This window comes from Hippocampus guttulatus, chromosome 3 (assembly GCF_054856545.1).
Source record: "Hippocampus guttulatus isolate MCC_2025c chromosome 3, RoL_Hgut_1.0, whole genome shotgun sequence".
Taxonomy (NCBI): Eukaryota; Metazoa; Chordata; class Actinopteri; order Syngnathiformes; family Syngnathidae; genus Hippocampus; species Hippocampus guttulatus.
In genome coordinates this window covers 3,249,454-3,272,299 of record NC_141263.1, presented here as the reverse complement: position 1 = coordinate 3,272,299, position 22,846 = coordinate 3,249,454, and the positions used below count along the sequence as shown (strand labels likewise).

General features: G+C 41.8%; 2 protein-coding genes across 2 annotated transcripts in view; one reads left to right on the top strand and one right to left on the bottom strand.

The window, feature by feature from the left end:
- The window catches only part of emilin1b (elastin microfibril interfacer 1b), a 35,935-nt gene extending 25,976 nt beyond the window's left edge, over window positions 1-9,959 (top strand). Inside the window, exons 11-14 of the mRNA XM_086107278.1 lie at window positions 7,524-7,631; window positions 8,246-8,263; window positions 8,490-8,624; window positions 8,815-9,959. Of these exons, the coding sequence (XP_085963404.1) occupies window positions 7,524-7,631; window positions 8,246-8,263; window positions 8,490-8,624; window positions 8,815-9,137 (584 nt within the window). The 3' untranslated portion in view covers window positions 9,138-9,959. The remainder of the gene's footprint in view (window positions 1-7,523; window positions 7,632-8,245; window positions 8,264-8,489; window positions 8,625-8,814) is intronic.
- An 8,538-nt stretch (window positions 9,960-18,497) lies between these two features.
- mthfs (5,10-methenyltetrahydrofolate synthetase (5-formyltetrahydrofolate cyclo-ligase)) lies at window positions 18,498-21,399 on the bottom strand. The gene is made up of 3 exons (XM_086108177.1): window positions 21,135-21,399; window positions 18,966-19,230; window positions 18,498-18,773 (listed from the first exon to the last, which is right to left on the bottom strand). Exons 1-3 carry the CDS (start codon window positions 21,243-21,245, stop codon window positions 18,547-18,549), a joined length of 603 nt encoding a protein of 200 aa, XP_085964303.1. The 5' UTR covers window positions 21,246-21,399; the 3' UTR covers window positions 18,498-18,546.
- Between the last annotated feature and the right edge of the window lie 1,447 nt (window positions 21,400-22,846).

The following is a 22,846-nucleotide window of genomic DNA, read 5'->3' as shown; positions in this document are numbered from 1 at the left end:
CCACTGTTATGCCTGTATTCCAGCTCTCCCGGCTGCAACACACCTGATTCCGATGATCAGCTCATCAGCCACCTCTGAAGCAGCATTAGAACGATCCTGATTATTTGAATCGAGTTTGTTGGTCCTGGGAGAGCTGGAAAACAGGCAGGACAGTGGCTCTTGCGGACTGAGTTTGGACTCCCCTGATCTAGTGGATGCATCGCGTAACCGCGGCCACTATTGTAGCTTCTATGCACCAGTGCGCTCTGTATAGGAAAACAGTTTTAAAATAGGCCATTCATTGAAGGTGCACCTTATCATCCGAGGTGCCTTATAGTGCAGAAAATACGGGAATTGCTTCATGTTGCATCAACTTTTCATAGCAGGCCATTTCTCCTGTTTACACGTTAAGTCTTTATTTTCTTCTTACGTGTCTGGCTTGTACACCTTTCCTCTATGTGCATAGTGGTATATTCTTGGGGATATTCATAGGGGTATATTCTTCTTTAGGCTTAAGTCAGAAAAGATGCACAGATGCACACTTTTTGGGCGGTGGAGATGCTCTCATTGACTTGAATGTGTCACTTATGTATGCACTTTTATGAAACGTATGCACTCTGAGTGGAGCAAACCTTAAATCGTGTGCTCCCTGTCAAATCCTGCCTAGACCGCATTCTCCCAAAGATTTAAGAGCCTTTCTTCTTGTGAAACATTTTTGAAGGTGAAACATTTTCAATTTGGTTAACCGCCGGTCTGACTCATGCTGACGTTGCGGTACACGCCTGCCCCAAATGCTCACTGACTATTCAACGGCTGTAATGTGTCCCCACTACATTACGCCCACGGCAATTCAAATTCGTCGGCATTATATCATATCAATTGACAAAATATAACTTTTGGGAAGGGGGTGGCGGCCTTTGCTTCAAATATGGTGCTAGCAGACTGTTTTTTTGTTTGTTTTTTTAATGTGGAGAGCTCCCACTATTACAGCAACCGCAGTCACATCTTACATTCGCAGTGGCACAATGGTGACTGAGGTATTGAGTCATTTGTTCTTATTTGCTTCCATGTTAGTTGTCAAATACTTTGTACTTTTCAAATATCCATCCATTTTCCGAACCGCTTGATCCTCACTAGGGTCGCGGGGGGTGCTGGAGCCTATCCCAGCCGTCTTCGGGCAGTAGGCGGGGACACCCTGAATCAGTTGCCAGCCAATCGCAGGGCACACAGAGACGAACAACCATCCACGCCCACACTCACACCTAGGGACAATTTAGAGCGTCCAATCAGCCTGCCATGCATGTTTTTGGAATGTGGGAGGAAACCGGAGCACCCGGAGAAAACCCACGCAGGCCCGGGGAGAACATGCAAACTCCACACAGGGAGACCGGAGCTGGAATTGAACCCGGTACCTCTGCACTGTGAAGCCGACGTGCTAACCACTGGACTACCGGGCCGCCCCCACTTTTCAAATACTTTTACTCAAATACTTTGTACTTTCAAATACTTGTCCGTGTCGCAAGGAAGCTTGGGAACAGCTGAGCTATCCCTTTTCTATGAATGGATCTTCATACATGCGTGATCTTCATACATAAGCACGGTATTCCGATAAAATTATTTTGATTGGATTTATTTCATACAGAATACAAAAGCCCCTCCAGGGAATGCCCACATCTTTGGGTTACTCCATCCAGAGTGCATACCTGGCATGAGGGTACATAAATGACAGATTTGAGTAGACAGCTGCGTGCCTTTTCTGATTTACGTACATGGCAGAATATGGCCCAGAATTAATTATGTGTTCCGCTATTATCACTCTTTTATCCAGTGTCTTTATTGTGGTCTTATTTTGTTTTTGTTTTTCCCATTATTTTGTTTCTTGTTTTCTCATGTAGCCAACCCTCTAATTCTGATTCTTCTTTTTTGCTTTGAAATTCTGATTTGCACGCTTGTTTTCCTCGTTCCTTTTTTTTTCTTAGTTCATTGTTCAACAAAGTTTTTTTCTAAAGTTTTTCATTGGCCATACAATTCGCCTTGAAAGATTCACATTTGAATCGGCAAAAGCCTAGTGATATTCACAAAGTAACTGAACTCGCCGTTGACTGGTGTCTTATCCAATTCAGCTATATCTTATATTAAAAGACGTCTGTCAAAAACTTCAAATAAGTTTTAGAACTGGTCTCTTCACCAAAATTTCTCTCATCATAAATTAGGTTAATGCTAGGATTTCTTATTCTGCCATTATCTCAGCCACATCCAGTGGTTACTGTCTGCCAGACTCAGTGCTGGGTCACAAAGGGTGAGAGGCTGGGTGCTCAGTTGCCTAACATATACCTGTACTTAGTTTTTATTTTTTACTGTGAGTTCGAACAACCCAGAGAACATGCGAAACTCACACAGAAAAGCTGTGAGAACATCTTGCTTGAGGCAACAGTGCGACTCACTTAACCACAATGGGCCGCCCATTGGTTAACCTGTGGTAAGAATTTATTGTTGAAAATATATGGGGAACCCAAGGGTCAGCTGCTCCAATTGGCTGCAACCATCATGAATCATTCCACTGCTTGACAACAAAGCCACTCACACACACTCCTTCAAGCTGCTCTGTTGTCACGACATCAATTTCAGTGCTGTGATGACTCTTCGAGAAAAAGCAAACAGAGCAAGCCATCATTTTTTGGACTGCGCTCAAAATAAATACTTTGCCTGATTCATTCGGCAATGCTGTAATATGTCAGGCGGACTGAGATGAGTGTTGCCACCCAGAAAAACGCGACAATGTGCTTTGACCAACTCAAATCCGCAAATTCGGATTTCTCGTTTGTTTTTAGTAGCCCGTTTGTTGCTCACTTCGAGTCACTACAAATTCGTATGCAGCCCTAATAAATACTTACCTAGCATACCTATAGAAAAACAGACGGAAATTTAAAAAAAACAAAAACAGGTCATCCACTTTGCAAATACACGTGAAATGCTCGGATTTGTGTCCTCTTTCTGGAGTATTCAGGAATATGGTTATTCACCACATTCCTCTGCGGGAAAGTGCAGGCAACATGTGACCATCTCAATATTGTCTGAAATTTGTCAAGGTAAGCGGTGTGTGGTCTTTTGGTTTTAAAGAACTCTCATGGTGTCCATATTTGTCCTGTAGCCAGAGAGCTTGATATACTGTATTGCTGTATGTACTGTATATCAAATACAATACCCAGACAATTTGTCTGCACATTACGGCCAGGTTGGCCACCTAAAAAAAGAGCACGTCAATCACATGGTCAAAGCTCAAAGAATTTTCACAAAACTGTCACTTTCTGTTGTTCACCTCCTGTTCTGGCTGCACTGTCCAACAACACATTCGGTCTCAACTGCCTGTTTGGCTATAAACGTCTGATTCACTTTAAACATGGTCTGTTCTCAATTAACTCCAAGGGTGTTTACAGGGCTTTCACTGTTGACTTCAGCTCATTCCAAATTTATGACACGCTTAAAAGGGAATAGTTTGTCATTCCATGTAGCCACACCATGTTGTTATCTGTGGGTGTGCAATTCCAAGAGTTAGGCCAAGTCTTGCAGGATCCACTTGGAAGGGAGTTGTGTTTCACCACTGGCTATCGTTCGGCTTGAGCCAAACGTACAGCATGCAATGAGATTAGACTAGGAAGACATTTTTGAAAATTATATTCAACCTTCCCACAGTAAATTAAAAACTGAAAATTATAAGGTGTACTTTCTCTTATATTCCCAGGACAGTCTGTTGAAAACCTTTGAGAGTGAACAATGGCAATTAAATGTAGTTACACAGCAAAAATTGAATTGTTAAAATTCCAGAGTAAAATTTGTGGGAGTTCATTTTTACTCACAAAGTGTAATTTTAACATTTAAATGGTTTTCAGAGTAGATATTTCACACAGATATTTCCAAACCACTCCAAGATATCCTCCTCTCCTCCTTGCTTATCACTGGAAAACTCTGACACTGAAATGAAACGATTTTGGGCCCATGAAGCCATTTTCTCTCACAGAAGAGACCGATCAACAGTGACTCGCCGGAAATGATCTCTTCTAAAGCGGTGTTCAAAACTAGTTGGGTTAAAATTAATGGTCTTGAAAACAAAGTTGGACTTGTTTCAAACTTGGTCCAGAATGCTGCTGCTCGCCTCTTGACTGGTACTCGTAAGAGGGATCACATAACTTTTACCCTGGCATCCCTTCACTGTATCCCTATACATTTTAGAGATCTTTTTCAGATTCTAATATTTGTTGTCAAATAATAGATGTCAAGTATTTCAATGGACTCAACCCACTCTGAATTCCTCCACCCATACACTCAACTCAACTCAATTGTATTGATAGAGCACTTTAAAACTACCACCGCTGTATAAAAAATACACACCTGCCCGGTTTCTCAGGTCTACAGACCAGACGCTATGAAGTACTAAGGACTAAGCGGAGTCCCGAAGGGGATTGAGCCTTTTCCGTTGCCGGTCCCTCTCTTTGGAATGGCCCTCATGAATGTTCGGCAAGCTCCCTCGCTGCCCATCTTTAAAACACGCCTTAAAACAAATTGGTGTTCTTTGGCTTCTGACTCAACATGAGACTTGATTTGAGTTTTACTGTTTTTGTGCTCAATTGGATAGCACGTCCACCTCACAGTGTAGAGGTGGAGGGTTCGATTCCGGCTCTGGCCTCCCTGTGCCTGTGTGGATTTTCTCCGGGCACTCCGGTTTCCTCCCACATTCCAAAAAACATGCATGGCAGCTAGATTGAACACGCTAAAATTGTTCCGAGGTGTGGGTGTGAGCACGGACGGTTGTTCGTCTCTGTGTGCCCTGCGATTGGCTGGCAACCAGTTCAGGGTGTCCCCTGCCTACTGCCCGAAGACAGCTGTGATGGGCTCCAGCACCCCCCGCGACCCTCGTGAGGATAAGCGGATCCGAAAATTAATTAATGAATATATATATGTACATATATATATATATATTACACCCTTTGATCGCATTATCATGCACATACGATGTGTGGCGGTGGGATGGCTCAGTGGGTAGCTTCACTGATTTAGGTGTTGGGGTACGTGTTATCAAATTTAGTGAGCTTTTAAAGTGTCAAACTGACTGAGAGGGAAAACAAATGTGTCTGACAAGAGTCACTTGTATACAAAAAAAACCCCAAAAAACTCTCCCAGTGTTTTTAGTGTTGATTTAGCTCTGGAGCGTGTGGGGCTATAAAAAATCCAGAAAAAGTGCTAAGATCAACTCTGTGGGCGTCAATTCAACACTGGATTTTTTTGCGGTGGACTGTCCATAAGCTGTCAGTACAAAACTACACAGTAGCTTGGCATCAGTGAAAACATTTAATTATATTATTTGTGACACCTACCCATAATACAGATTCATTAACCCATCTCTTGAGAGTTCAGTATTCTGAGATTTAAATTTCAGATGCAATAGGGGGCATATTCTCCCGTTTGTGCTTAAGTCATTTTTTTCTGTGCCTGGCTTGAGCACTTTCAAGGCGATTCTCCTGTTCAGACTTCAAACACATCCACCATGTGTAACCTGGGAATTTGTACGCAATCACCAAAGTGCCATGATTTGGTGAAGTGAGTTTGATGAGTTTTCCTGAGACATGTGAATTTCATACAGACCCTTTTGGAAAATATGTCACACTTCAAATGTGAAATGAACTTACGTGGTGGAAGTTTAGCTCCTCCTCGCCTGTGATGTGTGTGCGTGTCTCATGCAACGGGCCACTTTGAAGGCGCATGTGTTTTTGCAGTGTGCACAGTATGACTAACAACACCCACCTGGTGCTAAAGCTATCCGGCGCAACCATGCATTTGAGAAACAGCTCTTCTTACTTCTTTTTATTGCCTATTTGATGCATGATGCCCGCCAGGAACTTAAAAACGTTGGCTACTGGCACCTGGAACTCGTTCCAAGTGCCACAATTGACAGCGAGACCAACGTACCGAGTCTGTATCACCCCACTGCCACTGCCTCCAGGGAGCTTACAGCCCGCATGCGTTGAATGCGTTCGTCTTTGTACATCATATGGGACTTATTTCATAACTTGGGCTATCATTTAGGAGAGTATTGAGTCGATCAGTTGCACCTTTTTTATATTCCAATAACATCACGGATACCCAGCAAACAAAAATCTAAAGAGTATCAATACTGAAATAATGATCTTGTCTAATCATAGATGTACTGACTTAACTGTGAAATCCGGGCGTTTTAAATTGAACGCATATGACGTGTTGGATGAATGTTAAGAGTTGTTTACACAGGTTGATGGGATTTTCGCCTTCTAATGGCCAAACATTTCATTTTACTGCCTGTCAGTACAGGTATATTCCACTGGCATATATAGGAACAGATATACATCTGACGATCCAAAATGTATTCAAACAAAAAGCAAAAGACATAGTCAACAGTAATGATCGTAATGATGATGATAGTGATATGAACAAACTTCCTGTGATCATTCTTTCACTTTTAACCTCGCTGCAGTCAAATTGCTTTAAAACGTGTGATTTTACAAGCTGACATTACAGCCTTGTGCAACCAGGCAAAAGAGGACAGTGTGAAGCAGATAAATGGCATCTCATTTTACTCTGCCACCGCAGAGCGTTGTGGTTGTATGTCTTGTCAAAAAACAAAAAAAAAAAAGACATGCAACCCATGTTCATTTAAAAAAAAAGGACTGTTTGTCAAACTGCTGAGACCTTTTTGATTTTTCACACGTCTCCTTGGCCTGTGCTCTGTGTCTGCGCTGTCGGGGGTGTTGTGTGAGTCACCTATTTCAAATTCTGTATTCTTACATCCTGCATATTCCACATTTGCACATTTGAGAAATACATTAACACAAATTCACGGCTGCACACACCTCCTTCATATACAGTGAATGGGGGCGAAAATCCCCCATCCTGGAAAAAGGCCATCGTGTCTAGAATCCCTAAAGAGGGCAAGAAGAAAGAACTCTGCAGTAGCTACAGACTACAAATATTTCCAAACAATTTCAGTCATTCATGCCTGAAATTATAGCAGAGGAACAAACCAGTTTTGTCAAAGCAAGGCAGGCTCAGGATAAAACACTGGGAAAAAAACAAAAACTAGTCAAGTCGACACAGAGAGTTTTTGAGTACATTTTACTTGCATTGTGTTAGTTCATGAGCACTAAAGCTCCAACATTGGCGATCAAGTAGAAATACGAATTAAAGTGGATTGTGAGAAAGGAAAACATCTCGCAGTGTACATCACAAAAAGCGTGGACCAATTGTTCAAAAAAAAACTACACACGGATTAATCAAACCGTCACAAGAGATCTGGGAAGAGGGTCAACACAGGTCCAGAATCGAAATCCTTAAAATGAACACATTGCCAAAGTTATGTTCCCTTTATCAATCGTTGCCTATTTTATTACCATGAAAAATAAAATGTGTAATGGTACTTCAACTTGCTCCTGAGATCCTGTTGATGTGGTGTCAAACGTATTATATACTTACTCAACTTATTTTACCTCATAACAAGGTGTGTCATAATATTACAGGCCCAGCTGGACCTCCAGGAGAGAGAGGCTTCGATGGGCTGCCAGGTCCCCAAGGGCCACCTGGACCGACTGGAAGACCAGGAGAAATTGGAACACATGGCCTCCCAGGTATAACACTCAAATCTTTATTCTCCAATGTGAAGCCTGAGAAATTGGATTCATTTAGACTCTGAAGCAACTTTGTTGCAGTGTCTTGTGATTTTGAATCTTTTTTGCGGGGGTAGAGGTGGATCATCATAGCATTTTTTAAATTGCATGTACATATTTTCAAAATACGGGTATCGCCTGCACACAGCTCATTTGATGTCAAAGATTTTCATTTGGATTTAGGTCTGGGCTCTGTCCAATAAAACCCGTTATTTTCCTCTGGTAAAGCCAATGTTTTATTGAGTTGGATATATATGTTAACTCTTTGCGATGCGGTTGGTTGTCTCGAAAGATGAAATTTCTTCATCTTTGACCCCTATAGGAGACCATTGAAAGTCTCCTGCCAAAATTGCCCGCAATTTTGAACTCATTTAATGAACTCAGCCTAGAGGAAAGTCCTAGATCCATCTTAAAAAACGAGGTTTTAATGTACACATACTATTTTCCAGATTTATTGAACAAGATGTCTCTTTTTAGTTAATTTGAAAATTAATGATGGTTCCTAGTATAAAACCTATCAGTGTTTGTGACCTATTGAATGTTTTTTTAACTAATTACTGATATGCTTTTTATAGGTCCCAGAGGAGAAACAGGTATGTATATCTTATAAATTTGAAAGATGAAATGATCTCATAATCCATTATTTCATTTTATTCTGCAACAGAAATCACTGTGATGATGACAGATGACAGTGATTATGATAATGATCATTACAGCCAAACATTGCACACTCCTACCATCCATCCATCCATTCTCTAATCTGCTTGTCCTCACGAGGGGCAAATCATATGCTAATTTGCCAAAATGTGCGTTTTTCAGGACTACCCGGTATTTATGCTCATTTACCAAAATTGTCCTTCTCCGCTGCCCTCACTGTTCCCATGGAGATCCCGGGGACCATTATCTTTGACAAGATCTTTGTTAATGAAGGTGACTTCTATGACCCCAGAACAGGTAAACAGAACTTTCTGTGAGCGTTCATTGTCCTTCGAGATTCGTTTACTCTCGTCGATGATTCGCAAGCCAACATTTGGCCCGGTCGGTCCCTGATGAGTTAAATAAATCCACATCTTCAAATGTCACTTCATTGGAGAATACGGATGTATATTTGTGCAGTAACCAATTGCTCATCTCTTCATCTCAGGTATTTTTACTGCCCCAGTTGATGGACACTACTTTTTCAGCGCCATCCTAACAGGCCACAAGAATGAGAAGATAGAGGCAGTTCTTTCCAAATCCAACTATGGCATGGCCCGCGTGGATTCTGGTGGCTACCAGCCGGAGGGGCTGGAAAACAACCCTGTGGCGGAAGTTAAAACCTCTCCAGGCTCGCTTGCTGTTTTCAATATCATCTTGCCCCTGCAGGCCCAGGACACAGTCTGCATCGACTTGGTGATGGGAAAACTGGCCCACTCTGTGGAACCACTTACCATCTTTAATGGGATGCTCCTCTATGAAGACATGTGATGGCTTCCCGCCAATGTCTGAAACATTGAAGACATTAAATGACAAGGACAGAGGACCTGAGTAACAGAATTTCCAGATGAGTCAAGACAATCCCACCGGAGGCAGCACCAAAACAACAATCTCATTTTGGTATTCAGAATTGATGGAGAACTTTTCTTGACAAAGACCTAGAGTATTGAGAAGATTAGATTCTCTATCATGTATCTGATCATGTGACCAGAAACTTGTTTTACCAGTTTTATGTGATTTGTCCTCTGAGCTTTCTTTTCTACCGAGGTAGATAAAAGCAGTAGGACTATACTCCACAGCTGTGTATCCCTAGAGGTTAGCATTAATTCCAATTCAGGTGTCGAAAACCTAACCTATTTAGTAGGCAACTTTATGTCAAGGTCAAGCTATATCCTGTGGTAAACAAGCGCATGTTTGTGGGCGTATCACCCACCCTTCTCAAAGGTTTTCATTGAATCTTGCTATCTTTGTGAAAACTCTGACATGTTTGTTTTGTCTGATAGTAATTATACTACAGTATTCAGTTTACTGGTATGAGTTTCGGATTGAATGTTTTATCATAAATTGCACATTTTTGTTGTTGTTGTTTGTGTTGCCAAATGTCTTTATGTCACTCACGAGACTATTTTGATTGAAAAGGAAAGTCGATTCTAGCAGTATTTTCTATTTGGTTAGTGTCTGCAGTTGGCTACCAGAATTTGATGTAAAAAGTGCACATTAGAATTACTGTCTTCCAAAAAGGTCAAATGTTCTTGTTTTTTTAATGTGTTGTTTGAAAGAGTATGTAAGGTATTAAATTTTTTATTTAATGCAGACATTTTTGTCATGTTCATTATGATGTACAGTATTGCTTTGAGATTTTTGAACAGCTAAATAACAGTGTGTGTGCGTGTGTGCATGCGTGTGAACCACTCAAAATATTTTGCTTTTTATAGTATAATTTGGACTATATGCCGCATTTTGGGGGCAATTTAATTTGCAATTACCTGCACACTGCTTTTTTCGGCCCCGGTTAGCTGCTGCTGCTAAGCCGTGAGCTTGCTGCTGTTAGCCAGATGCTACAAACTTCTTTCAGCGGAGTGAATTCTACATATGTACTGTACATATTTTGTGATGTATTCTTTCTCTTCTCTCCTTTGTACTCTTCTCTCTGGTGACAAAGACAGTTTGTGGGGAGTCATAATCCCCAGTCTGGTCCGGCTCTGGTGTGTTGGTTCACACAGACCGCTCTCTGAGTTTCTGTCTCCCTCACACTTCATCTTCTTGGACTTTTTTTCCCCTTGTTTTTCTTGCAGAGCACTACCATGTCTTTGACCCTTCTAAATCCTTTCCTGCCTACCCTTTTTACATTGTTTTCGTCACGCTGGGGCACAGATCGCTCACTTGCTATTCTGGTGGCTAACCATCATCTGTAAATAGCTAGCAGTTTACCGAGATGTCTCCACTCCCCTTTTCATCCTGAGGTGACTGATTTTGCCTCACTGAGAAAGTTGCTGATTTGAAAGGACTTATCTCCAACGTGTAGCAAACTTGTGAGGCTACAGCTGCTTACGTACACATGCGATTCCCGGCAACTCGAAGTTACTGCTTCGACCGGTCCTTCAGAATGCAAATTTGACGACCACCACCAGTTATGCCTCAGGAAAGCGCTGAATCCGAGCCCTGCTCACTGGTTGTCCCCCATGGTATGAGTTCAACACTGTTAAATGTGCTCAACTCCATCACACCAGTAAGACTTCAATTTTTACCTTAGAGGCTTACTCTGTGGTGTACAGATGAAATCCGTCATGTAAGCATGCTGAGCGCAAATGGCGTGTGACTAACCTCGTGGTCTTCTGTCAGGCATGGCGCGATAGCTTGCTGAAATACAAAGAAGCTCTTGTTTTAGCTAAAACCAATTATTTCTCCAGAATAATCTATCTTAATCAAAAAAATGACCTAAATACTTACTTGATGCAGTAGCGATGATTACGGCTCAAATTTTGCACACCCCTGTGGGACAGTATTACCTCACTGATTATTGTAGCTTCAGCTCTCTACATACTTGAAGAACTGCCGTTGATCACTATTCCAGAGCACTAGACACAAAGCACTCTAGGACTTTCTGCAAAATTGCACACATAAAGTTGGACTACAATTACTGCTCCTGGTCACTTAAAAATAGTGCAATGATCATCTGTGCCAACTGCACAACCGTCATACTATTGTAAGTACCACTGATCGCTTTATCTCTGCTTGATGACTCTGCATATTGTCGCACAGCTGTTATTGGGTGATACTACTGCACAAGGCAGTAGCTGATGCTGGTCTGTCAAGGAGGGGAAGCTCACATCATAAAATGTGTCCGTTTATTTATTATACGTGGATTCTACTCTCCGTTCCTTTTCAAAAAAAATTATCTGTGACCCTGTCAAACCAACAAGGCGTCTTTTCCAGGGACTGAACTAGTGTCCTACAACTACAGCAACTGCAATAAAACCCACCAGAAATAAAAGATTAATTCGTCGCTAGTCGTTTTCAACAAAGAGAGTGTGGCTAAGATGAATAGAAGACGTCTCCAGTTCAACTTAGAACGAATGAGAATTGAAAGATGTTCCCACGGATGCCGACACCAAAAGATCGGTGATTGGCTCATTTCGCTGTCAATCAAAAAGAGATTCAGCCTCAGACAGATCATCCAATCATCATGCAGAAAAGCTCAGCGTCCGAGCCAGCCCATAAAAGCCCAATGTCAATAGACTCCCAGAGACGCTGAGCGTCTGATGGGGGGGACAAAACCAGCAGTTATCCAATGACTCGTCTCGTTTCAATGCATTGGGACAACCGACTCTGAACTCTCTAGACGCCCAGCGTCCGCGCTGTAGACGATCAGCGTCCACAGTTGAAAGCACAGTGAAGCTGCGGGAGGCCGCCCGGTTGTTAGCGCGTCGACCTCACAGTGCGTAGGTCGTGGGTTCGGGCCTCCCTGTGTGGAGTTTGCATGTTCTCCCCGGGCCTGCGTGGGTTTTCTCCGGGTCCTCCGGTTTCCTCCCACATTCCAAAAATGTGCATGGCAGGCTGATTGGACACTCAAAATTGCCTCTGTGAGTGTGAGCGCGGATGGTTGTTCGTCTCTGTGTGCCCTGCGATTGGCTGGCAACTGGTTCAGGGTGTCCCCCGTCTACTGCCTGAAGACGGCTGGGATAGGCTCCAGCACGCCCCGCGACCCTTGTGAGGATGAAGCGGTTCAGAAAATGGATGGATAAAGCTGCGAGAATGAATGAGAAGAGAGTCGCATCGTAACCAGTAATAAGAAGCTGATTTGGAACAAAGGTTGAGCGCGTTGTAGTGCATATTTAGTCAATGACATGTCCACACAATTGTACATACACACATATATTTGGTCACTTACTTTTGGACATTTTAGGGGAAGCTGAGCTTCCCTTGCAGTCTTAGAGCAATCGCCTCTGGCACAACGGTACCCTTACATTTTGGAAAGTCTTTGTGCAAAACCAGTGTAGCTCATACTACCTGAGACAAATTTCTTGTGTGTTTTTCATACTCGGCCAATAAGACTGATGATTCCGATCTTCAAAGCATTTCCGGGGGCCTTTTTTCTGAGTCACAACATGGACTTGAAAGGGGTATTCCAGTCCACTTTTCCAACTCAGAGGTCGGAAAACTCAGAATTCCCACCTTCCTCGAATGCAGCATTATACCACAGAGCTTAAGCCTTAAGGCAATGTGCTATAAAGGTTAAAAGCTGTTTTGGAGATTCAATTTTGTCACATGCTCAAAAATGAAATTGCTGATTGTTGAACAGATTGTTCCCAACTTTGCCCAATTACTATTCCTAAAGTACCTGGATGCCTGTCACAGCTAATTTGAAATTGAAATGACAGAATTGGATTTTAATTGAGACCGTGATCGTGTAGTGGTTATTACCCTGCGTTGTGGTTGCAGCAATCCTGGTTCGAATCCTGTTCATGGCATGTGCAAAGGCCATACTTGACTTCTTGGCGGCCCGGTGGTCCAGTGGTTAACACGTCGACCTCACAGTGCAGAGGTAACAGGTTCAATTCCAGCTCTGGCGGCCTCCCTGTTTGGAGTTTGCATTTTCTCCCCGAGCCTGCGTGGGTTTACTCCGGTTTCCTCCCGCATTCCAAAAACATGCATGGCAAGGCTGATTGAACACTCTAAATTGTCCCAAGGTGTGAGTGTGAGTTGTTCGCGCGGATCACCATGCGGAGACACACATAGACAAACAACCATTCACACTCACGCAGATGGTTGTTCGTCTCTGTGTGCTCTGTGATTGGCTGGCAACTGGTTCAGGGTGTCTCCCACGACTGCCTGAAGACGCCTGGGATAGGCTCCAGAAATGCCCAGCGACCCTTGTGAGGATAAAGCGGATTGGAAAATGGATAGATGGATAAGGTATACTAAAAACCTGTGTCATATTGTTAATTATTTTGTTCCAGTCTTTTCTCATAGGTGGGCAGTAGGAAGTGTCACATTTCACTCAGAAACTGCAAAATAACTCATGGGAGACATTTGTGACATTTTTTATACTGTACTGAAATCATGAAAAAAGGGGGTTCATTAACACCAGATAATTTCCCATCATTCACATGGCAGGTGATAGGCTTGAATCAATTCACGGTGTCCATCAAATACAAAGCTTTTGTAGCAATTCTTTAACCCTCCAGATTCTTTGAAATATTTCTCCACCCCTGCCATAGACTGAACCAGAAGCTTTTTTTAACTGAACCAGCTGAGCTCATTGAGTTGGCTGCTGGTTGATTAAGCTTTTCCAGATGTTTCCACCTCCTCCAGCTCAGTTCAGATTACTATTGAATATTTACCCATGTCACTGTGGGAGGGGCGACTCATGGATATAAACATTCTGGGGGTCAGTTCAAGTTGCGCAAATAGCACGACAAAAAGATTGAATCAGGTCACACATTGACCTGCAACGGTAGTGCAGTGGTTTCACCCCAACAAAAAAAAAGAATCAGGGAGTAGTTCTCTAGTTTTATTGTTACCATTTAATATTATAATATTAAATGATGGAAGGAGATGCTCTCTTGTGCCCGTTTCATGACAGTGGACTGTCTGTCTTGTGTATTTCTGTTCTTAGACTTAGCCGAAGATGATTTCTTTTGCCATCGATATGCCTCAAAGATTCTATTTTAATAACCTACAGATTGTCACCAAGCTTCTATATTTCTTTATGGGCGTATGCTTTCGAGCCAAGTCAGACAAGAAAGAAATGAGACCAATAAACAGGTTTTCGGTCTTCTTTGGGCGCCCACCCCTCGATTTAGCTAGACACACGTGTGACACATGGGGACCTTATGTAATGCCACCCTGACTTGGCCTTTGTTGCCCAACTGAACTGGCATGAATAACCAGAAAACAGCTCATGGACTCTACAGTCTTACAAAGAACCACACATTCAACTTGTGTTTATCCAAAGCATTTTACATAGAATTCAGGGGCGACATTACACTTATCATTCTTGGGCCATCCCCCTGACCACCCATATACCAAGGGGGAAATTTTAATATCTGTTATCTGCACCGTTTTCACATGGAGGCCACCCTTTGATACCCTATCCCGAGTTTTTTTTATTTATTAACTCCATATTTAAAGAATGAATGCACAATTGATCTAAATGCAAACTCTGAAGTACTTATAGTCAACGTTAATCAAAGTCATTATTTTCACACCATATTAAGCCAATAATGCGACTTCACATTTTATCATACCATCATATCATAACATCGGCAGTCATAGTTTTATTTAAAAAAATCCACACACATACCAATCTTGCGCACACACCATAATATAAACTAAGTGAAGGAATAATTATGTATTTTAGGTTTAGTTATCATACATTTGTGTGTGAATTGATTCTGCTTACTATGAAGAATGCTTGTGCGCTTAATAAAGATATACTTATGCTCTTAATAAATAGATGCTCATACTTATAATAAAGAATGCTTAGTGCAAAAAAAGCAACATTTAGAATTGTGAAGAATTAAGAGACTTGTTTACGTCAATGTGCTTTTGAGATGTGATTTGAATGAATGAGCCATTGATCTCAGTATGCAAAATGGTGTCGGCTGGCCGTCTGTGAGAAATGATCACTGGGATTAGCCGTTAGTTCGCGAATCAAAGCATGAGATAGAAGTCGATTATGAGGTAGGACACAAAAGCAAAGCCACTAAAAAGAAAATGGCATTCTCAAGTAAATTAAGATCAGACAAATGTTGCTTTCTACTTTGATTTGTTCCTGCTTGATTATGAGTGTGATGGGCATTTTTTTGGAGAGGTGTGAATTTCATTTCATGAAACACTGACTGTGGATGGTATGGTAAAGAATGACGAACACACGCACTCACGTATGCACCCGGTCATCTGCCACTAAAGTAATCGATCACACTGAAACCATGCCCCCCTCCCCCGCAGCTAACTTCACGTTATGTTAGCTGGTCTGATATTATGACACAAACTGATACAATATCATGTTACTTTCCCGAAAGTGTTTAAGATACAAATCAAGCCTGTATATATGCTGGTGTTAATTCAACACCCGTAGTGTCAACTTTTTTCAACATCAGTGGTGGGCTATTACCAGTAATTTGGTGGCAACATGAAAAATTGAAAGGCTTGCCGTCGGCCAAGCCAACTTGGTAACCTCAGTTTTCTCTGTATTATGTTGTAAGTATTTAGAAAAAGCATATTGTCGTGTTTCAATAAATTGCTCACATGTGTTTGATACCTTCGGTGATACCTTCGGGACTGCGATATATTTGGAAATTATATGGTTGTAATTATTGATTATAAACGGTCATTAAAATGACATCTTTACACTGTAAAAACAATAATTTTGTGCACCAACCACAAACTCATGAACCATTCCCAGTCACGACTCCAAAATATATTATTGACAGTGTAATGATACAGTGTTGGATTAGAATACACCTAATACAGTACATCCACTACAGTATATGAAACGGACAGTATTATCGGGCCAAATTTTCTTGGCCTGTTTCCCTTCACCGACCAGAAATGAGAAAACCCGAGAGGTGTGTGCAACTCAATACGCACATGACTAGTTGTCCTTGTCTTCCAGATTGGAGGAAGGACACTTGGCTTTTCGTATCATCTCATTTTTATGATACATTTTGGGGAATAGCCATATTTTTGTCAAGCAGCTGACAAATTACGCTCGATAGACTGAATGGACTATATATTTACGCACACACGAGATTTAATTCAAACAGAGTGAAATGAAAACTCTTTTAAATACATTTGAAAAAAAAATTGTGCAGCTCGTCTCTCTGGCAGATTGCACCAAAACATGTGAAATTAACTTGAATGTTAATGAACCCAATTGCCCGTGAGCACGCGTCATCACAGATTTATGATTAACCAAGAGGCCCATGTGACCGGCACACATTTAAGTACTGTAAAGATGTAACATGATGTGGACTCTGAATTAATGTTATCCATTTTAAATAATACGAATCATAAAACTCAAGTGGGGACCAAGTGATAAAGAAAAACATTTTTTTTTTTATCAAATACCACCATGTGAGAGTTTTGCCTACCTTGGGCAAGTTTGATTCTCTCTTGGAAGCGAAGAGGAAATCGATGCTGAGTAAAATTTTCCAAGGAGAACCAGTCAACTCCAATCATTACCTAAGGCCGTGGTTTCAATTTCAAATAGACACCAATCAGGGTAAAATGCAGGTGACATCCTATTTTAACAATTTCTCAGTGTTACATCTTAAGACTGACTACACAGTCTTTTTATTACTTAGTACTGTGAATGCAATACTGACAATCTGCTTTTATAACCATCCCCCAACTTTGAACACCGGTTGAATTGCAGCGTGCTGAAGCCAGAATGTGTTTTATCATCCTTTTGCCTTCAAGGTACAGAGCCCCTCAAGGGACACTAGAAAGCTCAAAGAAGAGAAGCAGTCCCGAAGCCACTCCTTTGTCATCTTGGCTGCGTTCTTAAGGTCGTTGTCCTTTTGGAAGGTAAACCTTCACCCTAGTCTGAGGCCCTGAGCACTCTGAAAAGGTTTTCATCCAGGATGTCTCTGTGCATCACTGCGTTCATCTTTTATATTTTATTTATATTGCACTTACATTGAACTGTGTACAGTTCTTTTCTGAAACATTTATTTTGTGCAATGAAACACTTTACCCCCCCCCCCCCCCCATTTTGCTGCTGTAAACTGCAAATTTCCCCAGTGTGGGTCAAATAACGGTTATCCCTCAGTGCTGACGATAGATCCCACTTCATCCAATTTATGGGGTGTATTGTGTGTAGAATTTTCAGTGGGAAATTGCGATTTATTGTATTTTGGAATGAGGCAAGAAGATAAAATGTGGAGAAAAAGAAACGATGTGAATACTTTCCGGATGCAAGGTGACATACCTGTCAACTCATACGGTTTAGCCATAGTTCATACGGATTTTGTGGTGAATCTTACGTATATGGCCGATCCGCACAAATCATATGGATTCTGAAAATTTCCGTTTTTTGTTTTTTTTTCCCCCCCTAACAGGTAGTTCCGTTTGCTTTTGCCCAGAATGGTGCTCGTCTACTCGAATGCTTTCATTTCCGGAATACAACTCTGAACACAGTAATGCCACTAAGTAGAATGATGATTAGACATTGTATTATGGAGATGTACAAAAATATCATTGAAAATTTCGTGGGTTTTTTTCTGCCGTTATTTTGACATATAAAATGCTTTGGTATGTTATAAGGATTTTTTGCTCTTTATAAGGATTTTTGGGGTAGTTTATACAGGTTGGCGCTCCGAAAGGTTGACAGGTATGCGGTGACCTGAAAAGAACAGCAACTTGACAAACCAAGAAAGCCTCCTGTGTTGTGCCATCTCGAGTAGCAGAATTCTAGCAATAGATGGCGCCGTTGCTCTGTGCTAGCTCTGATTTCAGTCGGGGATTGCTCAATCTCAAATAAAACAGGCTGCACGGTCTCGCATTTGGCGCCTTGATGTAAGTAATTTATGTACTTGAACAGGAAATTTTCACAATGAATATTAGACTTAAAATAAAACCAAATCAGACCAGAGAACGTGATCGAAAATAATTGCATTTAATTATTGTTTACTTTTTACTCTTCCTCACCAGCCTGCACATCCCTGCATGAGTTACACTTCTGTTGTACCAGTTAGCGTTTTGAACGAGCGAATGACTTCTGGGTAAGCATAAGCTCAAGGACACTGCAGATTGGATCATCAGTACACATGACCTGCTAAGTCACAGCCATACCCACCTCTGTCATCCTGCTGTTTTAATGCAAAGATCCACACAACTGCATGAAACAGTGCAAATTAAACATTTATTTATGCAGCATAAATAACCAAAATGCTTAATTTTTATCTTCATAAAGGACTTCATCAATGAGCACATCATTGCCGTCAACAGGGATATCCTGACACAGTTGCTCTTTATAGGCCAAAGCGATGGTGTAGGGCTTCCCTCTGGGGTGCCGGAGGCAGCGCTCCAGAAAAGTGTCATAGAAACCCTTGCCCCTGCCCAGACGCTTTCCAGACAGGTCAAACCCGAGACCTGGCATCAAAATGAGATCCAGACCCCCTAGAAAATATTGGTAAAAAAATGAGTGTTAGCGTTTGTTGCGAATGAAGTCATACAGGTTCAAACATGCACTTATGGTTAAGTTATTATAGGGCTAAAAGACAAACAATAGCGCTGGACAGACTAATTTGTGAATTATTTTTGCCATTTTCAGACTCGGGGGTAAAAAAAACAAACACTTGCAGTCTCTACCTCCAGAAAATGCATCTTCTCTGCTCTTGTCATCCTCGGCGGGCTGTAGGATATTCCAAGACGTTTTGGGCAATGAGGCCATGTCCTGCATACTGTTGAGCTTCAGCATGTCCATGTGGTTGCTGCTATGGTCATATCTGGGGATGAAGCAGCTTTTACCCACTTTAAACACATCTTTGATGATTTCCTCGGTGTGTACTTCATCATCCATGCTGAGAAATACTGCAATACGTTTACAAGCCACATATTTTGGGTGTCTGATGAGCTGAAAGAAATAAACAAGGCAAGATAATTCGATTCAACAGCAGAGTCCGATGAAAGCTTGCCATATCCGTATCAAAACTTTAAAAAGTTTATCAGTTCGAATTGGTGTTCACTCTGGTGTTTCTGCATGGGGTTTTCATTAGCGATTTAATGAGATGTCCCGAGGTGTTGGAACGTGTCTCGAGCAAGAGTGGGCGTGCCAAATAAAGCCCCGATTTAGAGCGTGTCGTTTCCAAGAGAATCACGTAACTGACGTCATTGGTTTATTCAATGTAATGTTATTTCATCACACTCGAAACCCTGCGCCCTTTTTTTTTATTTTCGATGCGGCCGGTATGTAGTCATTGTATTTATGTTTGCTTGTTGCAAGCCTGCATATACTTATTTTCAGCTGGCGCCATGAATAGAGTGTTGCTCTTCCAGTCACAGTGTCCTGGGTTTGAGCGCCTTAATAGATTTTGACAGGTTAAAACTCACACTCATTTACTGTATATTCATCCACATTGTATTTAGAGTGTCATATTCCTCACTTGTGCCATATTTACATGACACACCTACTACCAAAACTTGAAAATTGCTACCTATAGACATCTTGTAACTGTTTGATCTTCTTGACCACATGATAGCTCCATAGAGCAAATGAAGCAACATGAAGCTTTGAACCATGGGCAAACCAACTGGCTGGAAAGCTTCAGTGCTTCACAAAGCTTAATTTCCCCATCACTCGTTTTCATCGTATCCGCTAAAGTAGACAGTTATACATGATCAGTATTTTTGGTCCACCATGTTGGCAGTTTAGATCAAAAAGATTCTCGATTCAAACGCTCAGTTGAATCGAAGAAGAAGAAAAATAATGAGTCAACCTCCAATTGTGGTGTGTGACATCATGGGAAAACGATACAGTAAACTTCCCTCGAAAACAGATTCCAGGTTCGTGGTCCTGCTATTCACAGACTGTGTGTTTAGAGTTAATATAATTAGATTTATTTTTTTTTTTTTTTAATTTGATATGAACTGTAATTCCACTTTCAACAACTTTATGGTGTATTATGTGAGGTCAGTTAATTTTGTTAGTTTGGAATAAAAGAGGATCTGTTCCTTGAAACGCAGAGAAGGAGCAGCAGGCTGTACAATATTTATGTGCTAACCATTGCTCTTGGACACTGTCAACATGCGCCCCCCTGAGGATAAACAGTTCAGATATGGATCCTTGACAATAAAAGTGTCTTTAAATACATAAAAAATGTTTTGTATAGGTCATAGAAACCCACCAGTAGAATATTTAAATAGTGTGTTTCTGTATCGCTGATTTCACTTATTGCGGGGTGCTCTGTTATGGAACCCGCCTCAATGTAAGGGGATTATCAAACAGTACTGTGCTGTTAATGCCAAAAGACATTCAGAAATTATTTTCATGGCCCATGATTTAACCATATTCTTATCACAACAAAATCATGTAACCCTTTGCACGATACTGTATCTTTTTTCTCTACACCCGACCCTTTGTATCACTACCATCTATAGGGGTTTAATTTGCTGTTTTTCTTTTAAGAATGTATGTAAGTAAATGTGCCATTGTGTTGATGTGGGTAGTACAAATTCCCGAGCCAATTACTTTTATGATGTATATTTTGAAACTGTATAAAAGTGGGCAAAGCAAGTTGCTAAACTTACATTAAAACTTAATCAATCGATGCAACTTGACGCCCAGTGATCTGAGACAATTGTATGTGGATGAACTTTGCTAAAACCAGTGGAGCGAAAGTAGGAGTTTTGTTTGAGCAACGCCATGCCACTGCATTACAATTATGAACATATGTCCCGTTTTCGCCCGAAATGTACTTTACTTGCGGCGCCATTGAAAAATAGCGTCTTTACATGAGTGCCAGGGTCCCATTTCCTTACCTTTTGGCAAACAATTAAAGACTGTCGCTGTTTCTCCTGTTGACTTAAGAGTGCGACCCGACGCTTTATTTCTTTCCTAAGCGCTTGTTTAGCTGCTCGTGTAGCGGCCATTCTGCCTCTCGAGATTGAGTGCAAAGTCTACTTTATCTATGCTTCGGATGTCTGAACCAGAACTGATTTCCACATCCGTTGCGCCATTGCGCTTATTAAATATTAACTGCAATGGATGTGACAGGGGAGCAAACTTTATTGTCCGAGGCGCTCTGCAAATACGCAACCTCCGGCTTGTGGACTTGCAGCCACAGACCTAAAATACACAGATCCCTCATTGAAGTGGTGAGCCCGTTGCCACCGTACGTCAGGGCTTTCGCCTTGTTGAATGTGACCAAGGCTGAATGGTGTGGTGTTGAGCTCGCTTGACTTGCGCGCCGTCAGCGTGGGATCGTTTCCTACTCCTGCTGACCGCGTGGGTGTAATTGATTGTTTGTCTCTACATGTGACTCTAGACTGACTGCCGACCAGTTGAAGGTGTAGTGTGCCTTCTGCCTTAAGTCAGCTGGGATTGGTTCTAGCACGCCCGCAAACTTTGCGGATGAGAAAATGGATGGGTGGATGATTGTCCCTCAGATCATTATGACATCTAAAAATATTGTTAGAACAACGTGATGATTTATTTATGACGATTTTCTCTTTTAATCTGCGTATTATTTTGTGCAGGTTGGGGCTTCCCGTGGGATATCGTGGTAGAGCATCATCAGTAGCTGTTTCTGGCATCCCTATTCGTCGGCCCAGGGGCCAGATGAGACCCGATCAGAGTCAGTTCAGAGTGGCACAACTTGAGAGTCATTACACTGATGACCCTGAGGGATGTTGACTAAATGTTCTGGTGAATGAAGCACTTCAACACTGATGTCCAACATTGTGAGTTAGTGTAGGCACATATTTGGATTGTTTGAATTTTTTGGGAAAAAAAAGAGCCTTCAAGTGGTATTATAGGATTAAATTCACTATTATGCCAGTAATTTGACTAAAATTGACTAAACGTCATAAGTATTGTTTTTAAGAACTGATTCCCCTCTCTCTCTCTCTCTCTCTCTCTCTCACACACACACACACACACACACACACACACACACACCAGACATGCTCCCAGACTTTTTCTTCAGTTTACGAATGGTTGGGTTATGCCGGAGGTAGGCGGGATGGGAGCGGAGGTAGGGGGATAGGATTGCATGTGGTTTGACTTATACATGGGGGGCGGAGGTTTACTTTATTCATATGTATTTACCCAAATTTGGCAAAAGAATATTCAACTAGGGCGGCCCGGTGGTCCAGTGGTTAGCACGTCGACTTCACAGTGCAGAGGTCATGGGTTCAAATTCTTGGTTCCGGCCTTCCTGTGTGGCGTTTGCATGTTCTCCCCGTGCCTGCATGGATTTTCTCCGGGTACTCCGTTTCCTCCCACATTCCAAAAAAAAACCATGCATGGTAGGCTGATTGGACACTCTAAATTGTCCCTAGGTGTGGGTGTGGGCGTGCATGGTTGTTCGTTTATGTGTGCCCTGCGATTGGCTGGCAACCAATTCGGGGTGTCCCCCGCCTACTGCCCGAGGACAGCTGGGATAGGCTCCAGCACCCCCCGCGACCCTAGTGAGGATAAAGCGGTTCGGAAGATGAATGGATGAATGAATGAATATTCAACTAAATAGTTA

What these genes read in the sequence shown, in the direction of transcription:
- mthfs (XM_086108177.1), bottom strand. Translation starts at nt 21,245, where the DNA reads ATGGCCGCTACACGAGCAGCTAAACAAGCGCTTAGGAAAGAAATAAAG. An exon ending in CTTTAATTGTTTGCCAAAAG is followed by an intron (nt 19,231 to 21,134) that starts GTAAGGAAATGG and finishes TATTTCTTTCAG; the next exon opens with CTCATCAGACACCCAAAATA. An exon ending in AGAAGATGCATTTTCTGGAG is followed by an intron (nt 18,774 to 18,965) that starts GTAGAGACTGCA and finishes AATATTTTCTAG; the next exon opens with GGGGTCTGGATCTCATTTTG.